The 24,518-nt window shown below is 38.1% G+C and overlaps 1 protein-coding gene across 6 annotated transcripts in view; it reads left to right on the top strand.

The window, feature by feature from the left end:
* zmp:0000000936 (interleukin-1 receptor type 1) overlaps positions 1 to 20,930 on the top strand; it is a 34,483-nt gene extending 13,553 nt beyond the window's left edge. For all 6 annotated transcript variants that reach the window (XM_066686052.1, XM_066686053.1, XM_066686047.1 and 3 more), the window contains 10 exons: positions 531 to 617; positions 2,744 to 2,990; positions 4,237 to 4,417; positions 8,576 to 8,747; positions 9,861 to 9,923; positions 10,027 to 10,144; positions 11,709 to 11,854; positions 12,566 to 12,709; positions 13,640 to 13,807; positions 18,547 to 20,930. In XM_066686052.1, coding sequence (XP_066542149.1) covers positions 533 to 617; positions 2,744 to 2,990; positions 4,237 to 4,417; positions 8,576 to 8,747; positions 9,861 to 9,923; positions 10,027 to 10,144; positions 11,709 to 11,854; positions 12,566 to 12,709; positions 13,640 to 13,807; positions 18,547 to 18,965 — 1,743 coding nt within the window. In that variant the 5' untranslated portion in view covers positions 531 to 532 and the 3' untranslated portion in view covers positions 18,966 to 20,930. The remainder of the gene's footprint in view (positions 1 to 530; positions 618 to 2,743; positions 2,991 to 4,236; positions 4,418 to 8,575; positions 8,748 to 9,860; positions 9,924 to 10,026; positions 10,145 to 11,708; positions 11,855 to 12,565; positions 12,710 to 13,639; positions 13,808 to 18,546) is intronic.
* The last annotated feature ends 3,588 nt before the right edge of the window (positions 20,931 to 24,518 follow it).

Below are 24,518 nucleotides of genomic sequence, written 5' to 3'. Positions count from 1 at the left end.
TTGGATGCAGGCAGTTTGGACTCAATGCGAGATTCAGTGTCTAGCAGATACACTGGGCTAAGTTTACTTGAAGAGGACTATCTAGGAAAATCTAAGTATCAGATTGGGACTTGGTATTGGCAGATACTCAATATTTAAAGACTCAAATCGGGATTGGGGCAAAAAAACTTAATCGGAACATCACTATTTCTTAAATATGCTGTTTGATAATTACAGTTAGATAATGCAGAATGTTCTTAATAATATAAAAAAACATAAACACTAATACTTTGACATTATATTTTGTTATGGTTTTCATAATATCGTATCTCATATCGTCATTTCTTTTAGGCATATTGAGATTTGGGTTTTTGGTCATATTGCCCAGCTCTATATTGTTGGGTTGAAAATAAGTTCCACTTGATGTGGTAAACAAACAGAAGCATTTAATTGGACAACAATCACTGGATGGTAGCAGAAACCTAAGGCTGCTCTTAGGAGGCTTTAAAAGAAAAACTCTTACTTTCTTTTTTCCTTTCTTTCTTTTTCAGACATGGATGAAAGATCTCTCACACTTCTGTCTCTGGTATGGATAAGTGGAACATGTGCAGTGTTGGATAATGAAACTGCAGGGTTCAGTAAGTCTTAACATTATTAAATAACCAAAGCAAACACAAAAGCAATGAAAACAGAACAAAATAACAAGAACAGATGTTCCAAAAGTGGAATATAAAGCCTCCAGTATCCCCCAAATGAAACTGAATATGGATAGATACACACATTTTTTTTATCCCAAAGGAGATTTAGCAGCCACTGGCTAGAATTACAATACGTTTTTCTAAGTAGATTTCACCCTATAGGAATGGTATAATAAATACAGATTTCTAACAAAGGTAGAATATTAAAAAAATACAAAAATGACATAAATGCATGGATTACAAATTCAACATAGACCAGTGATCAACTGTTCAAGTGCAAAAAATATAAAAACTAATGAAATTGAGAATCTGTATGTGCAAATAAACCAAATAATATAGCCATTATGCTATATCTAATCTTATATATTACAATGTAGGGTACAACTTGTGAGTCTGTCACACAGTGAGGTTAAATAGTATCCAAAGCTGCAGTTGCCATAACTGAATAAATCCATGCAACTTTGTATGAGACTTAGTCTTCCTCTGTCTTCTGACCCTGCTGGGAAAAGCTGAAGAGTCTGATGGCTCTGGAGACAAAGGATCTCCTGAGTCTTTTGGTATAGCAGCTCTGTGACTTGGTAGAGCAGATCTGCCATTGAACTTGTCCCTCTTGTCAATGATGACGGTGTGTAGTATATGACCATCATCATCATCATCATCAATGATGGAGAGTAGTTTGTACAATGTCCTTCTCTCTGCCACCTTGGCCAGCTTCACACTGACCACTGACCCCACTTGCCTGACGTTGCCAGTTACATCTTGTCTCTCTTCTTAATGCTGCCTCCTCAGAACACCACAGCATGAAAAAAGAGAGCTGGTGACCACAGACCGGTAGAACATCTGCAGGAGCTTCCTACAGATGTTTAACGACCCCAGCCTTCTTAGGAAATAGAGCTGACTCCTCCCCTTCCTCAACAGGATGTTTGTGTTTTCAAAGCAGTCCAGCTTGTGTTCAGCTACAAGTTGTTCCTATGACACTATGAAACTAAGCGTGAAGCCCATTTCTAAAGTTTACCCCAACTCCTTGTTTTCTTGCAACTTGGAATTGAGTTACAAGGTGTAGTGGTTAAAATCTTCCCCTACCAAAAGTTGCAACTCGAGCCTGAAACATCATCAGAACACAAAAACAGCAGTGCTCTCTGTGATATGAAGCTGAATTAATCTACATATTCTGTGTTTTTTGTTTGAAACACCCAGTTCAACCTTAAATTTTGCAGAAGCCACAGGTGCTAGAACATTAGCAAATTACTAGCAATGTTTGTTATGAAGTAAAGAGACATAGTGTACTGTAACTACATTAAAATAAGATAATACAATGGTTATCATAGATTTAAAAAAATATATATTTAAAAAAATATATACATACATGTACAGCTTTATTTGGTCTCTTGCACTGCTATCTTGCCAGTGATTCACAAGGCCTTCATTTGAAATAAGCCTCCACCTTAGCCCTACACCTCTTTCTCAACAAGAATTGAGTCACCCTTAACAAAATGGAGGGGTAGGACTAAGATGAAATGGGATACACCCATCATCCTCCACAAGGCTTGTCTCTGTCTCAGCAGCAGTGTATAGAAACTGTGAGCAAGGCATCACTGTGTGATATTAGATATCGATATTTGCAAGTAAATTGGGTCCATGTTCACAAAAGGCCACAGCAGGAAGTTAGTCGTTGCAAAGCAGAAATCGGATTTTTGCTGGATTTCCCATAGTAGATATCCCATTATCAGATTACAGAAGTACATGTAAATATATAAAAATTTGATTTTGTGCATTTACTGTTTTCATTCCTTAGTTAAATAAATTTTTGACATAGGTTTATTTATTTATTGATTGGTTGATCATTTATTTATTTAATCAGGGACAATGCACATTAACCAACATTTCATTATCCACATCAATGAAATGTGTGAGTCTTCATCTGTAGTCTTGGGCAGGTGATTACAAACTTAAAGCCTGATATTATATTTAATATAGTATTATTCATAAAGTGCTTATTATATTCTTGATCATTCATCTATATGTTCAACAAGTGTTTTTATAGCTGAAAATGCATGGTTTTACAGATTTCTGCCAAGACTTAGGAGAAGCATTTGAGTTCACGGTGCCCAATGAAGCCGCCATGTTGAATTGTACGTTGGTGAATGAATATATCTCTGATGTTCTACACACTCCTTACAATATAACGTGGTACGACCAGACGACTGACCTTGAAATCACAGGAAAAGAAGATGGTACCATCATAAAGGGGACTGCACTGTGGTTCCTCAACATCACTATGGAACACCAGGGAAAGTACTTGTGTGTTGTCAGGTACTGGTTGGCTGTTTATTTTTATTTTGTAGCAGTATTTTTTTTTTACATCAAGTAACAATTTAATTAGCACCTAGGGTTTTATTACTTCATTACTTCACAAATTATACCACATTTGGTCATATATCGTGTGCATCTGAGATTTTGCTGGACAAGATCACTCACAAGCCGTTATATAGTGACAGTATAGACGTAAAATAGTTGAAACACATAATTTTCTGATTAAGTAAGGTCAGTTAAATAATTTTGCTTTACATTGCACTGCTTATAATGCTTTTAGTTCTAGATGAGAATTACAGGGAGGGAAATAATGGTGCTTTTCCACTGCACAGCATCGGCTCGGCTCGACTTGGCTTGGCACAGTTCTCCTTGGCTGTTCCCCCCAGGGAAATATAACCAGTTACGTTGCATAACCCTTTCTACACTTTCAGAATAATGTATGTTAGAGGTACATTATTGTCCCTAAAGTACAAACAATGTAAATGTACCTTTAAAGGTACAACAGTGATTTTAAAATCCTGTTGTGTTCCTTAAAGGTACATTACGTTCTCCCCTCTAGAAGGAGTGGGGAATATTTGCAATCTTTCATTATAGAACTGTGTAGAATAAAACAATATATTTTAAGTCCTGGAGATGGAATGTGATGGGGTTATTTATTTATTTATTTATTTATTTATTTTTGAATAAATACGGTTTTACACAAATCAGCAGAGTTCTCCTTGGTGGAGTGTACGGTACTCGCTTGAGTTTTACATTGACCAATTCAAAGAGCAAAAACACCACAGCACAATGTTATGAGCTTCTGCTGTGAGTCGGATAAAAACAAATATGACTGCTGTTGACCACTGCTTGAGAATTTACAAGTTGCTAGTTTGTGCCGGAGCTCTGCATTTTGTGGTGATAGACAAGTCTCTCTGGTCAGTCTACGCTCTGCAAGGTTTACACTTCTCATTTAGTAACTACTCTGCTTGCTTCATACCAGGCACATACAAGGACTAAAAAAGTACCCGGTTCCAGGGACTTAGTACCAGATTTGGATAGTGGAAAAAATGAGCCATGTTAAGTCACGTAGGTTCCATGCAGTGAAAAAGCGCCATAAGTTTACTGATTAGTGTTTATCACATTTAACACCTGCCATTCAGATTTGCCATTATTATATTTAATTTCTCTGCAAATTAAAGCAAAAATAATCACCCTGTTGGAAAACTGTCCCATCAAAATTTTGCTTTTTTATTGTTTTGAACAGGACTCCTGAAAATTGCTATATACAAGCCACTGTTGTTTTAGTTGACCAGCCAAAGTTGGGAGACTGTGGTCGACCCCAGACAGCACCACAGTGGATGCAAGCATCAGTAACTGATAATCTGGCCTGCCCTTTAAGAGACTACAGTACAGGAGTGGACAGCTTTTCCATCCAGTGGTACAAGGCAAGTTTGCAAGTTTTATTGTCAATGTATAATAAAACAGCAGTGGTGGACGAAGCGCACAAACCATGTATTTGAGTAAAAGTATAGATGCTCCAGCATCCCAAAGAACACTGACTTAATTCAAGCAAACACAAAGAAGCACACTAACACAGGTCAGCAGGAGTCCTTGGAATGTGCATTTCACCATCATGACAAATATCCTCATGACATTGTAATAAGCTGTTAAGTCAGGATTAGTAAGATTATGCCTTCGTACTTGTACTTGTTACTGCATTGTAAACCCCCCCCCCCCCCATGGCTCTGAAATGTTTTTTAATGTGCAGTTAAGAGCAATAAAGAAGTAAATGGTGTTCATTCAAGCTTTTTATATCTTATTGGTGATGCAGATCACTACATTAACCAAATAAAATCTCTAAGTATAGCAATGTAAATATCTGGATTTATAGGCACTTATCTATTAATTAAATAGAGTTCATATTGGTACTCTGTATTGGCAGATACTTGAACATGGAATATCAGTATCTGTATCGGAAGGGAAAAAGTGGTATTGGTACATCCCTACATAGGACACTTGTGAATAACATCGTTTTTTAATTATTTAGGAACACTAGGCAAGATTTGGGGTTTTTCTGCTACTGGGGCTCCTGTTAGTTCGATGAACTTTTACAGCACTGTACTGAAATGGGTAGGGAGGGGAAGGGAAGGATTGATTTTGCAGTAAATCTTCTATTCTCCCTATTATAGGTCAGTGAAGCATCAAAATGATTTTGAAGCTGTAACCTTTTTCTTAAACAGGCTACAGTTTTGTTCTTCGGACTTTTTGCCTGATACTCGTTTCATTTTTGTCTTTTGGGCTTTTTTTTATCTCTCTGTACTGCTTTTTGGATTTTAGAATATTTCTTCTGGTTTTGATCTCACTTCATGTACTGCGTTTAATACATTTCCAGCTGATTCTCACTCTCAGTGAAGAATTTGTTACATCTACAGACATGTAAACTGTGTATATGAATGAACAGTAGCTACTGCTGACTTAGATACAGCCAAATACTATATGGTACAAATTATTGTGTTAATTCATAATGGTTCTAAGCAGTGAAAGTGATTACTTACAGTTTCAAATTCACACAATCATACTCCGAAAAATACCCCACCAGTTTATTAAACCCTCAAGTAGGGAATAATGCCAGGAATGAAACATGACAAAACTAAGGAAATATGGGAATAATATACAAGAAATAATGATAAACATGACTCAAAACCGTAACAAAATGCACAAAACCGGGAATAAACACTTGAGAAAACCATACAAATCAAAGTCCATAACCAAATGGGGAACCAAAGGGTGACACCATAGGAAAAGGAACAACAGGACGTTGTCTCTGTTTGTGAGTGTGGTGCACTTGCACACGCTGCGGAGCCATGCCAGCCACCAAAGCAAGACGCACATTCTTATTGCGCGGGGACACTGACTTGACAGGAGCACACTCTGCTGGAGCAGGGGCCGCTGACACTGGAATAGGGGCGGTCGGAGCCACAGTCTCTGGAACAAAAGCTGCCAGAGCTGCCGGCATCGGCAGCGGGAGCCACAGGCATGGGAACGGGGACTGAAGTACTGCGAGACCAAGAAGCAGCTGTGACCACGTCGGCCCGCACACTCCGGTGTGGGGTAGAAGATGCGGCACAGAGGCTCTTGAGTCCACAGAGCGTAAAATGGGCTAGAGAACTACAAACAAGTACAAAATAATATGCTCAAAATTAACCAAAATAAGAAGAGGACAAACAACCAAAAGATGTGAAACACATCCAAAGATATTAGAAAATTTAAATGGAGGCAAGTTCACTCAAGGAGAACGGGACTAAAATAAAGAGGTAATTAGACAAACAAACTTACACAGAGCAATAAGGAGGCAAAGCAGGAATATGCAAGACAAATAAAACAAAAGACAGATAAATAAAAGATAGAATCTAGCTAACAATCAGACAAATGTGAGTCCAAAATCCAAGACATAATCCATAATCCAAAATCATAAACACTATAGTAAACATATACCCGGGGAAAACTGACCTTGAATATATACACACAAAGATGAATATAAACTAAGACTGCAAAACATGGAACAATGACGCTTGAATAATAATAATGAGAGTAAAGGTTCTGGAAATAGGGCACAACAGTTCACTACTGAGATGCCGGGTGCTATCTCTGGCGAGACGCCAGGCACTGGCTCTGGCTCTGCTGAAATGCTGGGTGCTTAGACGCCAGGTATTGGTTGTGGCTCTGGCTCAGTGAATATGGAGGCTCCAGGGGCTGGTGCAGGCTCCAGAGGCCAGCACTGGATCAGGCTGCATAGCTGCACTGTGAAGTGCCAAAGTGGTGCAAGTCCCCTCAAGATCCTCACCGAACAAGCATATCATGATTTGTATTTTCTTTACCAAACAGGGCAAGCTTTAATTTTAACATGCTAAAAATAAGGGAAATTTTGTCTTCATAGATGTGATCAGAACACTGATATTCTTTTGGAGCAGAAATGTGAACAAATCTAGTTGTACATCATTCAAAACATTTGTTCAATAGGGACACTGGTTGGGGATTAAGGACTCCATGGAGCACCTATATTTTTGGTAGACAAATGTCACTTTCCACAGCATGGACCCAGCTCTAATCGACTCGACTCTACATGGCTCGCCATGCTTAAAGCCTGTTGCTTTTCCACTGGCAGGGCTCCTTCACATAATGGACCCAGTGACATTACAAAACCCTGTCTCTAACAGGAATCGCTGGCTTTTCAAAAACTACAACAGCAGCAGAGAAGTTAGGCGCTGTTTACTCATGTATTGGTGTGTTGTTTGTGGTTTTTTGGGACTGAACACGACTACGCACCTCAGTTCTCACCCAAGGAGCATATAAACCTCTTCAAAACACTTGAGGTTAAGTTATTATGAGCTGCCATTGTGAGTCCATTAAAAATAAACCTGAAAGCTACTGTAATTTAAGAGATTTTACAGCTGTGCTGAGTCCAGTAGTGTCGTGTAGGTTCTATGCAGTGGAAAAGCTCCAAAAGAATTCTCCGGCAAAGAGTCAATTGAGACACAATTCAAAGAGTCATTTGGGACACAATTCAAAGCCGAACACAAAATAGAACTCAGAGTAGAATTAGACACTTAATCCTGTTTGGACTTATGTCTCTTTTTAGAGTCTGGTACTCAGTACAGTTACTGCCTCTGGAAATGTATCTGGAGTCAACACCAGACTGCGCTCAGTACTACCACTTCAAAACCGATTAATCAGATCACTCTTCTATACAGAAGGCTCAGACACAGCATACACACCAGGCACTTTGTCAGATTGGAGCCTTTGTCCCGTTGGTGGGTCAGTAATTCTGTCATGCTTTGGGCACGGAGAACAAGGAGATGGAGGCTAATGCTAAGACGAGGATTTATTATACACAGGAAGACACTAAACAAGCAAGAGAGAAACGACATTCACAGTAAGCGGCAATACAGAACTTAACAAACTGAGCATATAAAGAACAACATAAGGATCTGCACCTGTGAGCTGGTCACATGACAGTGATAACTCACAGGTTCAAGGCAAGACTAAGGTAAAACAAGGAGAATATGTAACTATAGTAAACTAAGCAAAACACAGGGAACAGAAATTAAACAAATACAGATTCTGACAGGTATTATTGGTTTTAGACAGAGAAACAATTCACTTGGGCGGCATGGTGGCACAGCAGGTAGTGCCGCAGTCACACAGCTCCAGGGACCTGGAGGTTGTGGTTGGAAGTGTGAGTGTGTGATTGAATGTGTGTGTGTGCCACCTTGTGAAGGACTTGTGCCCCCTCCAGGGTGTGTTCCTGTCTTGAGCCCAGTGATTCCGGGTAGGCTCCGGACCCACCGGTTACAGACAATGAATGAACATTGAACTTGTTTTATTGTGACAACTGTGTTTTTTCATGTAACAACTGTAGCGCTGTTAAAAGCAAAAGTTAATTACTTCCTGCATCTGTAGGGGGGAGCCCAGGAGGAGTGAGATTACCAAATCTTATGTCATGTGAATGGCACTTTTTAGAACGTTATTATTTAAAAATAAATAAATTAATAATTGTCTGCTGAAGATGAACTATTTCACTTCCTATTTGTCTTAACCCCTAGGGTTGTGAGCTTATTCAGGAAGGCCCAAAGCTTACCTTCCACAACAACAAGTTACTACTTTACATTCACGAGGTTTCCCCCAAAGACGCTGGATTCTATACCTGCAGAATGACCTTTGTCCTTGGTGGGATCATCAGTGAAGTTGCAGAGACCATTAAATGTATAATAACTGGTGAGAAAATCACACACATTACACATGTCATTCACTTGGAAAAGACATTTTATTGATGTACTGTACTGCATAGTAGTCAGCAACTACCCTTTCATTATTGAGTTTTAGCTACAATTGGCCATTAAGTACAAGCATTGTGTTTCACACCAAAAACCTGTGCCATAATTCACGATCCAGGTAGTTCCAATCAACTTTGTTGATGTTGTGGTCTAGATTATGGCAGGCAGTACATTCCCCTGAGTAAACATTGTTTGATTTGCAAATGTTCTGTTCTCAGTCCAGCATTATTCATAGTGAGGGCAGACAGAAGTGCTTGAGTTGTTTTCATATTTGAAAAAGGAAGGACATGTTTTGATTGTCTGTTGGTGAGAATTAATCCAATGTTTATGTGTACCAGATTATTTTACAGCTAATCTCCTGCAAAATAAATAGTGACTATTAATAGATAGATAGATAGTAAATAGTGACCCTCTGTCTTGTGCACTTTAATGCTTATAATATTTTTCTTTCAATCATAGAGTTGTATGCAATTTTTTGGATACCCTACTGTAATTATGTATTTTAATACGTGTTCTAACATTTTAAACAATTACTTTTTAAAAAAACATTTCTCTATACTTAAAGACTATACATTTTTGTGCATTTTATGTTTAAATTATGTTCAGCATTTTTTAAATAATATATTACTGAATATCACAAATAATTTAATTGAATGAACTGTGGGAATTTGAAAGCTTTAAGTTTCAGATAGGGCACTTTTGTGGTAGAAGTGTGTTATGCATGCTCCACTCAACAGTACACTCTTCTGATGAAAAGTCGAACTACATTCTCTTCTTCAAACATACAAACACACATAAACATACATGCATATATGCATATACATTCACCGTTACTACTTAACATTATGACTACATCCCAGATTCTACTCACTGTCCATTCTCTCTGCATCGCTGAGTGAGTTAGTGTCAGTGTCACTGCAGCACTGAGAATGATCAACCACACAATCAATACCTGCTCTCTGGTGGTCCTGTGGGGGTTCTGAACACTGAAGAACAGAGTGAAAAGGGGCATGCACATTAAATTAATTTACATATATATATAATTTTTTTTTAGATGCAGTATCATTAAAACCACACATTTTTGAACCAAATGAAGAGGGCATTAAAGTAGTACCCGGTGAGTATTTTGTTATGATTTGTTAATGTTTTATTTTACTTATACTGTAAAGTAAGAATACCAATGATCTCCAGTAACATATTTTGTGTTTGTGTATAAACAGGTTCTCCATTTAGCAAGCGATGTCGTGTGTTTGTGCCAGGAAATGATATTCATACAGTGACGTTGCAGTGGATTTACAATCAAAATAATTCCGAGCACATCTCCCAGACTTCTACCAAGTGAGTGTAAAACAGACTTTTTGTAGAATAAAATATAAAATATACAAAATAATAATTCTGAAATCATAGGAAAAGCAAAATAATAATAATAATAATAATAATAATAAATAAATAAATATATAAATAAAAATTTCAATACTCTGAATCATAAATACAGTGTGTGCCTGTGCAGGTTATTTTCACTAATTGTAATGTACCATTAACAATTAAATCACCCACAACAATAAAAATATATATTAATATCCTTAAAGTCGGAGTGGCGCTACTGCATTTTATATCAGATACATATAACTCTGACAAAATTTGTCAGGCATAACTTTTGCATGTTTAAGTATTTTCTAGCCATTTATTCATGTGGATGAAAGTGTTATAAACGAATGTTTGTGTGGGTTTGTTTTTTATAACTGAAAGCAGGAGAATGAGGGGATGGGGTTGAGGCGTGACTGAAGTACATGTGGCCTTCAGTTCTTTAAGCATTTCCTGGCTTTTTATTTATATGTCCCAGCATCTATTCTAAATTTTTTATAGAAGCATAAAATCATAAAAGCATGTTACAGCAGCAGAGGAAAAACTACCTTTGAATGTGCTTCAATTAAGGCAAGATATATACAGTATATAGAGCAGTTCTCCAAATTTGTGGCTGTACGTTTATTGATGTACCTTTTGCATGCATTATACCGTGTGACTTAATATTTATATTTAAAATGCCTTGCTGTTAAAGAATAGCCATTTAATGTATGATTTACTTGATCAAATAGGACTAGTTTACCACATATGCAGTATAATATGTCCAGATAAAGGCAATGTAATTTTACTCCTCCGTCAAAGCTGATGTATAAACAGTTGTCTTTGAACTGCGATAATGTTGCAATGAATGATAAAATTCTTATTCTGAATGATAAAATTCTTATTCTGAATGATAAAATTCTGGTCAAGTAAGATAAAAAAATGTTGTCACTGTAAATACATAAAACAAAATGGGACAGATATCTGTCCCTTAAACAAATAACACATCTGTTCTTGTTTGCTATCACCTTGATTGCAGAGGCTTGCATGCCAAATAAACACAAAGATTTACAAAGCTGGTTGCTTCCACTGCACTAGAAAGTCTTGGTGACATTTCCTTTTCTCCTATTGGTCATAAACCATAGTCAAAGAAATAGTCACAGGAAACTGTGGTGAAGGTTTATTGAAAGGAAGACACCAGTGTTGTGCTGTAAACACACCAGGAAAAATCTTAGACAAAGGTAGGCCAAAATGCTCTGCACCATCTTCGGGTAGCACTGACCATTTAGGCTCTGGTCGAGCCTGTAACGAACAACCAAGTTTTGAATTTTCTCAGTTAATAACTTTTGAACCACAAGAGATACTGCAAATCTGATTGTGACAAGCCATTTCTGAGATAACAGACATATTTCATCTCTATGGAAAGCGGAGCTGATAAAGTGGACAATACATGCAGAAATAAGTCATTTTAATATTTAGAATGATATTTTACATTCTGTTTAATTATTTGTTTCTCTATGTGAAGCACTGATCTAAACTTTGTCTCTTCCTCTCAAAGTGAAAGTCATGTGGCAGAAGGTGTTTGGTTAGAGCGCTCCCTGCTGTTTTCTTCTGTTCTACAAGATGATTTCAACAGGAATTTTACCTGTGTGGCCTACAATAATCGTGGAAATATTTTCAGCTACTTCAGGCTTATTCCTGCAGGTCTGAAAACACACAGCTCGCATCAGACACAATGTAACCACACTGAAGTGCTACTTAATGGTGCAACAAGTCATTTTGACCTCTGTTTAAAAGTAGCAGATAATATGAAAGTGATTGTTTATTATTTATTCATTCATTGTCCGCTTATCCAGTTCAGGGTCACGGTGAGTCCGGAGCCTACCTGGAATCATTGGGTGCAAGGCAGGAACACAGACTCAGCAGACATAACTTTACTCAGCTTCTGATATCAGACTTGCACCTTAGCTAACCAGCTACACGTCTAATGGGGCAAGAATGTTTGCTGCCTCTGATGTTTGGTGTTACTCTAGAGTTGCTAAGGAAGTGTACATTGTGTATGTGGAAGGAAATCTGATCATTAAATGTCCTCTGTAGTTTTGTTTAGTGCTTGAAACATATTATATGAATTGGTCAAGATAAGGTTTTCAAGTTGTCATATTAGTTTGTAAGTATATTTAAGTGTAATTAAAAGTATTTAGTATTTTTTCTAAAATAGCAGAGAAATAGATGAAATAATAGATTCCAAATACAAATTCTTTTTTAAATTTGTGAGTTATTTTCACAGTGTGTCCCTGAACATTTGTGTCATTTATTTATTTTATTTATTTAATTAATTAATTAATTAATTCATTCATTCATTCATTCATTCATTCAGTCAATTAATAAATCAACCAATCTTTCCTCTATCAACAGATCCAGGTTTACTGTTGCCAATTGGACTCTTCCTGACAATGCTGGCTCTTCTGTTCCTGACAGGAGTGTTTCTGTACAAGATGTTTAAGGTGGAGCTTGCCCTGGCCTTCAGGACCCTTTGTCCTTTTTTTTATGAAAGTACAGGTAAGCTGCATGGCAGGAAACCAACACCCCTCTACCTCTTCCTATTTTAACGCTTGTGTATAGAGCTGTCAAAAACAGCTCTGAGTTCTAATAAAGTCACCACAAATCGCTTTCTCAGCAACACACACACAAACAGGAAGGCACTGACGCATGTTCAGTGCCCTCACAAACATTGAGATAGTATGCAATGACTCTTTTAATTCCGCATGGATTTTCCAGACTCACATCTAATATTAGTGTAAAATATATTAGAAGTCAGTAAAGATAGCTGCACTAGATAAATTGCAGTATTGCACTTTTAGCATAAAAGTCCTTAGCATCTTGTCCTTTTATCTCAAAAAAATGTGACAATAATAGAAAGTAGGTCAGTGGTCTGCAAGTGCATAAAATATATTCTTAGTACATGCACTGAAAAACTTTTTTTTTTAGAAAAACTTAAAACATTTACATTATATTAAAAAAAAACAACAACCCAAGAACTATTTAGAACTCTTATACTTAGTTTCCACTGGAGCCTTCAGTTTTAAAGTGAACCTGAAGAATTGATCCTCTTTTATATTGTGCATTGGACCTTATAGGGAAAAAATAATTAAACATTGAATAATCACTTTCATAAATATAATTTTCTACTTTTTTTTTAGTACAAATAACTTCTCCTATATCAGATAGCTGATAGTGTTAAAGGGCTAAAATGGGTAATGTAGGCTCATAAAAAAGCAACATTATGACAAATGACAAAACCTTTTGAGCCCTTTTAGGAGGAAAGAGTTGATCTTTTCGTGCAGACCACAGAGGCAAGTGAATTCTAAACTGAACCTGACCTGTACATTTTAGCCCTGCTTTATGTTTCAATAAGCCACTCCTTACCACCACACCACAACCCAAAGACCAGAAAAATGCATTTTTTAATGTTATTACCTTTGTCCGCAGATGGCGATGGAAAATTGTATGATGCATATGTTGTATACCCACGATTGCAAGGGGATACCACTAGTGAGGCATTTGAGATCTTTGTCATGAAGACCCTGCCTCAAGTTCTAGAAGGACGCTACGGGTACAGGCTTTTCATTCTGGGCCGCGATGGCCTGCCTGGACAAGGTAAAGTGCCTATTCTTGAGCAATTGTATAATCTCTTAAAAATAAAGGTGCTATAAAGGTTTCTTTGAGCAGTGTCATAGAAGAACCACTTTTGGGTTGATAAATAAAACATGTTTGTTTAAGATGTGTGAGTGTGAAGAATTTTTAAAAGGTTTAAGAATCTGTCAATCGATCTTGAGGTTCTTTACCCATTTAAATGTATTACAAATTGGTTCTTTTTGAAACCAAAAGTGGTTCTTCTATGGCAGGGGATCGAGTTAGAAAAAATGTTCTTAAGCCAAGGTCTGGAACATAATGTATATCCTGCATTATGATAAGTGAATATATCCTGCATTATGATAAGTGAATATATCCTGCATACTGAAGTACCCTTGTAGTTATAGCAACATTATGTAGTTAACAATGGAATTTCAAATCAAATTACCCTTTCAATTACATTTCAGTATATTTCAACAAGATTTATACATTTCAAATAATAAATACTCTAAATAAAATGTCCGAATAGAACAGCGTCTGGGTCCGGACTCGGACTGCAGGCTGCCTTTTCATGACCCCTGTTCTATGGCATGACTTTTTTGGAATCAGGTTTGTACATTTATTTTAAGGACCTGAAATAGTGCTGGCTTTTATTTTAATGATTCTTCCCTTCCACCTTAAATGTAATTTTAAAAGGCAGTTTTTGCTTCTTATTCACAATTTTCATATTTTAGTTCCACCTTAAAACCTGTTTACACACAGTAAAATTTTTTCGCACAAAAATCCCACAGCTGAAATAGCAAGAAAATTATATTTTATTTAACCATTGCATTTTAGTAGTCACAGAGAGCCTGAAATGGAATAAGCGGCAAAGAAAAAGTAGATGTTGATGATGATGATGATGATTTTTAGTAGTCAGCATGTTGACTGTTCTTTAACATTTTGTGTTCTGCTACGAACATGATGACCTGTTTAGCCACTGTCTTCCTGCTCGTTTGTTTGATCTGTAACCATGACAGTGGCATTGGTCAGCCTGATTTTAACTCATTCGTAAAATGCAGACTTGATACCTTATATACATACATGTTTGGACCTTTATAGTTTTTCTGAAATTACTTGCTTACCTGTTAAGGAGAAAACAGCCAAATCTGCATTCCTCTTATAGTCTTGTTGGGCTCTAAACTGCTGCCATCATTCAAGTACATCACCTCTCATTTTACTTATTTTTTATGTCTGTTCCTGGAGCTTTTTAACAGGATGCAGAGGTTTTTAGGTCTTGTAAACTCCTGTAAAAATTATTGATCAACATAAATTATTTTGCTAGAAGAGGCATTTTTCGCTTACTGACTGACTGACACTTAATGTTTAAATGTGCATGCATGAGTCAGAACTGTTAGTTCAGCCATATTTCACAGAAAGCACTTAAGGTGCCACTACTACACCATCTGTTGTTATTTCAGCCATATTCACATTCTAGTTTGTGAACTAAATTTGGAACCATTTGGAAATTTGCCGCATTTCCTTCAACATAAACTGTAAAATTTGTTCCTAGCTGGAACCAAAGGACAGTGGGTTCTTCAGCTGGAACTGTGGCTGAATATTAGGAAATAAGACAGGAATGCGCTCCGTTTGTGTGTTTCTAGGGCTGTTGACCAAAGCCTCAGCTCTATGTTTGTTAGTTCAGAAGAAGCTCAGCAGGACAGCTCAGAACTCTACAACATTTACATATATTATATCTCGCTGAATCAGTCTTATTTCGCGCGAGTGTGTGTTTTTGTGGTAGGGAGACATTTTGTAGCTATAGTGTGTTTATAAAACTCCATATAGCTGTGCACACGTGCTTTACTCTAACAAGATACATTCAATAAATAAGTAATTGTAATTCTTAAAATCAACAAAATGTTCTTGGTCGTCTTTGTTCTTTGGTAGCAGATTATCTAGTATTTATCTTTAGATAAAATGAATAAGAAAAACATTGATATCAGTGTTATATATTTTGAACAATATTTGTGCTCTTTTTTCATTTCTGCATTTAATACCTTTCTCATGTAAGCAAAGAAACACCCCTGTGACAATGGCTATATGAATAATGGTAGGCTTGCCTAGTTTCTTTGCTCTTGTTGTAAATATAAACGAATATATAAACTGATGCATACAGCACACTAAAAAAGAATCTGTGGCACGTAAAAAAAACAAATAATAAAATAATTTCTTTTTATTAAAAAATAAATAAATATATATATATATATATATATATATATATATATATATATATATATATATAGCGGCACGGTGGCGCAGCAGGTAGTGTCGCAGTCACACAGCTCCAGGGGCCTGGAGGTTGTGGGTTCGATTCCCGCTCCGGGTGACTGTCTGTGAGGAGTTGGTGTGTTCTCCCTGTGTCCGCGTGGGTTTCCTCCGGGTGCTCCGGTTTCCTCCCACAGTCCAAAAACACACGTTGCAGGTGAATTGGCGACTCGAAAGTGTCCGTAGGTGTGAGTGTGTGTGTCTGTGTTGCCCTGTGAAGGACTGGCGTCCCCTCCAGGGTGTATTCCCGCCTTGCGCCCAATGATTCCAGGTAGGCTCTGGACCCCCGCGACCCTAAATTGGATAAGCGGTTACAGATAATGGATGGATGGATGGATGGATGGATGGATATATATATATATATATATATAAGAGCAACCCGATTATCATGCTATTATGAATATAAATGGGTGGGATGTCAAGGGAGACTCAGAGAGACTTATCCTTATGTGTCCTTATGTTTTTAGGACAAAACCTCGCTGAGTTGTGTAAATGTTTTGCGTAAGGTCTGATTTATCCTGCCGACGGGATCGCTGGCACAAGAGGTTTAATCAATAGGATTTAATATGATGTCAGCCCACCGTTTGCAGCTTTAACAGATTCAAATTTTCTGGATAGGCTTTTCACAAGGATTATGAGTGTGTTTATGGGAATTGTTGACAATTCCTCCAGAAGTGCATTTGTGAAGTCAGTCACTGATGGACAATAAGGCCTGGCTTTCAGTCTCCACTATAATTAATCTCAAAGGTGTTCTATCGGGTTGAGGTCAGGATTATGTGCAGGCCAGGCATGTTCTTCTACACTAAACTTGCTCAAAATTATTTTATGGACTTTAGTGTGAGATGAATGTACTTTAATTCATTTCTCAATGAATTAAAGTACATTTCTGGGACTTTCAGAAACTTAGCCGGGTCACTCAGTGACCTCTCTGATCAACCCCAAGCCCGGATCAGAATTTCAAATAACACTTCCAGCGTGCATGAGCCTTAGTTTCAACCCACCAGCTTGGTGCTTGGAAGTCTGGACCAGGGATCATAAAATTGACGTTTAAGCCTTTTTACGACCGGATCTGCATCCAATTGAATGCAGAGAGTGAGAGACACAGTCAATGATCACCTTTATTCCCTATTTCCTCTGCAACCTCAAAGATTTTTAAAAACGACAGAATCATACTTTCCTTAAATCCCATGGATGAAATGATTCAATCTCTTGTTTCACAAGTTTCAATGTTGTAAAAATAATTCTAGTTGGACAATCAAAAGTGAATTATAATGACATGTTTAAATCATTGTATAGGTGCTGGTCATAAAATTAGACTTTTTTCAGTAATTCTATTCAAAAAGTGAAACTTGTATATTTTACTCATTCATTACGCACAGACTGATATATATATATCAAATGTTTATTTCTTTAAATTTGATGATTATAACTGACAATTAATGAAAACCTCAAATTCAGTATCTCAGAAAATTAGAACATTGTGAAAAGGTTCAATATTGGAAACACCTGGTGCCACACACTAATTAGCTAATTAACTCAAAACACCTGCAAAGGCCTTTAAATGGTCTCTCAGTCTAGTTCTGTAGGCTACACAATCATGGGGAAGACTTGACAGTTGTCCAAAAGACGACCATTGACCTTACACAAGCAGAGCAAGGCACAAAAGGTCATTGTAAAGAGGTTTCTGTTCACAGAACTGTGTCAAAGCACATTAATAGAGAGATGAAGGGAAGAAAAAGATGTGGTAGAAAAAAATGTACAAGCAATAGGGATAACCTCACCCTGGAGAGGATTGTGAAACAAAACCCATTCAAAAATGTGGGGGAGATTCACAAAGACTCGACTAAAGCTGGAGCCTACCTGGAATCACTGGGTGCAAGGTGGGAACAAACCTTGTAGGGGGAGCCAGTCCTTTGCAGGGCGACACACACTCACACTATAGACACTTTTGAGTAGCCAATTCAATACCAATGTGTGCTTTTTTTAAAGAAAGAATTATAGACATTTCAACATAAATAAAATGTAATCTACCTTTCGAACTCAACAGTAGCATCACAGTGTTTACATCACAAAATAAAACCACAAATACATCACTAAGGTCTGTAAAATGAGTGAATTATGGAAGGAAGTTGTAAATGAATTTGGTAAAATTATTAACTGGATTAGACATAAATGAAAATGTTGATTTCCTGTATGTTAAATCAGTGTATTCATTGTTGTTATTGTATTTTTGGTTAATTATAACTTATTTGAATCGCACCAACCTATATGAATTGAACGGAATCATGTTGAAATCTGATATTTTATTAAGCAGTGAGTACTTTTCTGAAGAACTTAAAAAAAAAAAAATATATATATATATATATATATATATATATATATATATATATATATATATATATATATATGTGTATAATTGTGAATTGATCAGATATTTACACCTCTTCTCTTTCTAGCTGTGGTTGACGTGGTGGAGGACACTCTGAGCCGCTGTCGTCGGTTGCTTCTGCTCTACACAAGCTCATCTCTGTGCAGGCCAGAGGGTGAGGAGTGGGTGGAGCGGCAGATGGGCATGCACCGGGTGCTTGTGGAAGGCTCTCTTAAGGTGGCACTGCTGGAGCTGGGAGAGATCAGTGACCCCTCAAGTCTCCCTGAATCTGTCCGTCTACTCAGAGAGAAGCAAGGGGCTGTGAAAGCCTGGAAAAAGAGAAAAACGTGGAGGTGTCAGAGAGGCATGGAAAAAGACAGCAGTGCAGAAGAGCCTCTCACATTCTTCAGCTTGCCCCCTCGCTTCTGGAGGGAGGTGCGCTACCATATGCCAGTGAGGGGCAAAGCTAAACATCACTCCAAAAGAAACATGTTACTGAACTTATGAAGTGAGGGTACTTGTTGATTCAGCAATGTTTCAAAAATTACTTGGGCTGCCAGTACAATATGCTTTCATGAGGAGTTGAATTTTCAACCTTGAAAATGATCTATCATGTTAAGTCATCTCAGTTCAAAACAAAGATCGCTGTGGCTGTAGTAACTAATGTGAAGACTCAGGAAGTGTTCATATGCATGCTATAAGCAACACTTTGTCTCATTGGCTGTGCCTTGGAAAGCTTAGCCGCAAACTGAGTAAAAATTGAATTTGTGTTTTAAACACAAGTGGCATGGTGGCAAGTCTGAGCACTGCATCAGGGTCATGGCACTACTCTATAAAAATGACTTTGCTAGTGCAAAGTGGTATTGGAGTTTATCATCTAAAAGTGCCCTTAGAGTTCTTGTACTCTGCATTTCAGTTTCAGAAAAGAATGACACTTCAAGAGTTTTCCTCCAAGCTTAGGCTCAGGGAAATCCATCCAATCTTGAGTAACAACTTTCTATCTTACGTAGCAATACAAATGTCTAAAGAGTTCTGCAGACAGACCATTATATATGATTTTACTTGAGGGAGGTAGTCTTCAGAAGTCTAGATTTTAACCAGCATTATATAACCAGGTGTTTTTGCTTTATATCTCTATGTTGAAGAGCTATTCCCAGAGATAAAATGTATACTCTCAGCTTATGTAAGATAGCTTTGAGTGGTCATAGTGGATAGCTATGGTGCATTCTGCAATGTAAAAACTGCAAATGGTTTAAACTAAATTAAGCCTTAGATAACTCTTATTTATGTTCACTTGCAAATGTTGCATCTTTTAAGGGGGAACAGTATGTCTGTGTATGAGCTGTTCAATCTTTTAGCATATTCCATCTGCGTTTACTTTCATGCAGTTAGCTGTCTCCTGGATTTCAACCTTAAGTAATGTATCTTGCTGCATATTTTAAGGTGCAACAGTATGTCTGAGTAAGAAGCTGCTGGTAGCTTGTTCGTGGTTGAAGTTGAACTCATCTGTACCTTTTTATTCACTGTTTGAATTACTACAGAAACTTATTTTTATAACTTTCACTTAAAGTATGTTTTTCATTTCATGTAGTTGGCGACCTCCAATGTTTGGCACCAGATCCACCTTAAGTAATGCATCTGACATGCAAAAATAAGTCAGAGTTGTTTACCTATGAATCAGCAATAGAGCAACATCATCAACTGTTCATGCTTTTCAAGATTCTGAGGTCTCTCCACTATCCAAACACCTCCAGATTCTGTTTCTGGAGTGGGCATTTGAGGCAGAGAGCTCCTGAAGCAGTTTGGACATATATTTAGTTTGCTTCCCCATTTACTGAACCAGGGCTATGTACAAACATGGAACCTCTTTTTTCTTCAGTGCACAAACAGACCACAAAGTCAAGAATAAAAATAAAATATATGGAGAAATGTGGAATTAAAGTTGGCACTCTGGTGTTTGGAAAGCACTCTGTAACAGAGATGCAACAGGTGAAAGTTCTTTATAAAGTGTTTTCACTTTATAAAGTGTTTTCAGCTGTGAAAACTGCTGATCCTGTCTCCTGCTATAATTCTTGAGTTTGTGTAAATAATTATGTACACATGCAATTTTCAAGATGGAAGAGTGGTCATATATTTTGGATTTTTATTTATGTAGCTAACATCTAGAAAAAAAAAGAATATACTATGTGTAAAACATTCAGTAAAATACACTGATTTCATTTTGAATAAATGGCAATTTCTGTTGGAAAGTGTTTAACATATATGGTTTGTGTTGTAATAAATTGTATTGTGTATTTTGCTATGGATTTGAATGTGGCTCAGATGTAGGAAGTTTTGTGATCGATATTTTGTTGTTTTTTTGTGTGCGCTTGATTTTCTCAAACAAATTTTTCAAAAGAATACATGTATTCTAAACTGGCATTTTTATTCCTTTGCAGTATGATTTAAAATACCAATAAAATAGATTTATAAAACAGAGCAACTATATTGTTTAAAACATTTTGTCCTTTTTGCACTGAATATTGACCTCCTAGCTCAGATTTAAACCATTCTCATTGAGTCTTTATTGTCATCATATGTAAGTAGAACAAAATTTCATTAACAGTCAGACATTCCAACAGCAGGACATTCATCCATTCATTATCTGTAACCGCTTATCCAATTCAGGGTCATGGTAAACAGCAGGACATTTATTCCATCCATTATCCACCGCTTATCCAGGTCCGGGTCATGGAGGAAGCAGTCTGAGCAAAGAAGCCACCCCGACAGGCACCGACAACCTTGCAGCCACAGCTCCATTCAGCCGCCTCAACAATGGAGGTCCAGAACATGGCCCATTCGGACTCAATGTTACCAGCCTCCCCCGGGATGCAGTCGAAGCTCTGCCGGATGTGGGAGTTGAAGATCTTTCTGACAGGTTCCTCTGCCAAACGTTCCCAGCAAACCCTCAGTACATGTTTGGGCCTGCCAGGTCTGTCCGGCATCCTTCCCGCCATCTGATCCAACTCACCACCAGGTGGTGATCAGTTGACAGCTCAGCACCTCTCTTCACCTGAGTGTCCAGAACATATGGCCGCGACTACATATGGATACGACTATAAAGTCGATCATTGAAATGCAGGTATCCTGATGCCAGGTGTACTTGTGGACACCCTTATGCTCGAACATGGTGTCCGTAATGGACAAACTGTGATGGGCACAGAAATCCAATAACTGAACACCACTTGGGTTCAGATCAGCGGGGCCGTTCCTCCCAATCACGCCCCTCCAGGTATCACTGTCATTACCCACGTGAGCGTTGAAGTCCCCCAGCAGAACAATGGAGTCCCCAGAATGAGTGTTCTCCTGCACCCCCTCTAGGGTCCCCAAGAAGGCATGGTACTCTGAACTGCTGTTCGGTGCATAAGCACAAACAACAGTCAGAGCCCTTTCCCCAACCCACTTGGGTAAACCCCAACGTACAGGCGCTATGCCAGGGGGCTATGAGTAAGCCCACTCCTGCCTTACGCCTCTCACCCTGGGCAACTCAAGAGTGAAAGAGCATCCAGCCCCTCTCAAGGAGATTGGTTCCAGAGCCCATACTGTGTGTCAAGGTGAGCCCAACTATATCTAGCCGGTACCTCTCAACCTCGCGCACCAGCTCAGGCTCTTTTCCCACCAGAGAGGTTACGTTCCATGTTCCAAAATCCAATTTCAGTAACCGAGGATCAGAACGCCAGGGCCCCCGACCCCGGCTGCCACCCTGATCCACAATGCACCAGACCGGGATTACTACCTCTCCCACAGGTGGTGGCCCCATGGGAGAGTGGACCCATGTTACTCCTTCAGGCTGAGCCCGGCCGGACCCCATGAGTGAAAGTCCAGCCACCAGGTGCTCGCCAATGAGCCCCTCCCCCAGGCCTGGCTCCAGGGTGAGGCCCCGGTAACCTACTCCAGGCAAGGGAGGCTGTGTCCCTGTTCTTAATCTATTCATCTTGGTCTTTATGGATCACTCTTTGTCTGGCCCATCACCTAGGACCAATTTGCCATGGGAGTCCCTACCAGGGGCTATTGCCCTCGACAACATAGCTCCTAGGCTCACGCAGGCACGCAAACCCCTCCACCACGATAAGGTGGTGACCCAGGGAGGGGCATTTATTTACAATGCAAATTTACAGCATAGTTAGGTAGATATTGCAGTAGAAGTTACAGTTACAGTCAGAAGTGCAAGCAGAAATGTGGGCAGTGATCCCAAGGTTACAATAAAAAAAAAGTTTTCTTCCTCAGTTCCTTAAATAAAAGAGAAAATTGAGTCTGCGATGTTCTCCCAGTGTCTGCTTGGGTTTCCTTTGGGTGCTCTGATTCCCTCCCACAGTTGATGATAAAACATTAACATTTTTGGGCGCAAACAAGTGCGCAAATCCCACTATATCAACTAGCACCAGCTCTCTTGCTAAAAAGCAGTACCAATCCATTGTGGGTGTAAACGTTTAGTGCTGTATGAAGATTAAAACATGCATTTACTTATTACTGTTGTTCCAAAATCCCGAAAGTATGTCGACACTTGCAGTCTATGTATAGGTTGTGTCACTTCCTTTTCGTCTCTCTCACTCCGTCTCCATTCTCGCCCCCAGAGAACCGTTAGCCCGGTTAAGTATTCTCTTTTGCTGCTCTGGTATTGTTTTGTAGTGAGGCCTACAACTGATGTATTGTAATTTTGATGTAAAATGTAATTTTGGAACGTTCTAAGCTAAATGTTTGTTGCAAAAACAATACAATAAGTAAGAAATAAGATGCCATGTGCAGTCCTCAGCATCCCCAGTTCACAATACAGTGAAATGCTGTAATGCTAGTTGCTCCATTGTTGCTTCCAGTTCCAGGATGCATTGCAATACACAGTAAATTACTGTTTTTTAAAAAATACAGTAAAATACTGTAGCAAACTCGCTGTACATTTCCAGCAATTTTTTTACAGTGTAGGATTATTTCATGACACACAAGGGATATTGTGCCTTACTTCTCTTTATTAGTGTGTTCAAAGAGTTAAAATAATAATAAAATGAGCAGATTATTATTCTGAGTGAATAAATATAGAAAATAAAGAAAGGTCATTTAGGACAGGACATAGATGTAGCAAAATTTATGTGCATCTGTATATTGTTGCTGTGTTATCTTCAGAATAATGCTAGTCTGTTCCCTTCCTTTGGGTAACATAACAATTGGACAATTTTCTTCTTGAAGCATGCTGAGTTGGCCTGGCATATCTCTGGGGAGGCACCTTGTATTTGGGGGAAAACTAAAAGGTGGGTAGACTTGAGTATGACTAAACATGGAGAGTAAATTTAAAAATCCCCCGCTAGGTGAAAGAAAGGTGAATGTATTAATTTTAAGTGATCTGGACTATTTGATGGTGCATTCATTCTGTACATAAAGATGTGTTAAAACACATCCTTGTAAAAGGCTTTGTTCTCTTACCACAGCTAAAGTTGAAGCTGGAGTACCTTCACCTTGGTGAAAATTTACTGAGCAAAAAGTGGAACTGAAATACCACATTTCAAATTTGGTGAAAAAGTATAATAACATCTTGTCTATTACAAGTTTTTTTGTTTGTTTGTTTGTTTGTTTTTTTGTTTTTTTCTGATATTTTTTATTCTAGTATAAATATTTCTAAATATTTCAAGAAAGTCACTATGAATGTGAGTAAAGTTTAACAGAAAGAAGCAGAATTAAAAGTAACTGCTGTCATAAAGATTTTCCGCAGACACGTCTTGAGTTGTAAATACATTTTTATTTACTACACAAAAGAACCTGTAGTATGCCAATTCTTCTCTCAACCTCTTTAGCTCAAACGTCCCACTTATATAGGCTATTCTCAGTCCAACCAAAGTCAAGGCCTATGCCTCTTGTTTAAAATAACTTATCTGTATGAAATGGGGAGAGAGAGCTGGGGGACCTCTGACCTCCAGAAAAATATATTGTACTTAACATCCCAGAGCAGTTAGGCATTCTTACGTGCTGCAAAACCCCAGTAACATATGTACACTGTGACACATTTTCATGCACAATACACTTCACCAACAA

Source organism: Hoplias malabaricus, chromosome 12, assembly GCF_029633855.1.
Source record: "Hoplias malabaricus isolate fHopMal1 chromosome 12, fHopMal1.hap1, whole genome shotgun sequence".
Taxonomy (NCBI): Eukaryota; Metazoa; Chordata; class Actinopteri; order Characiformes; family Erythrinidae; genus Hoplias; species Hoplias malabaricus.
Note: the sequence above shows the minus strand (reverse complement) of the source record. Positions and strands in the feature narration are given on the sequence as shown.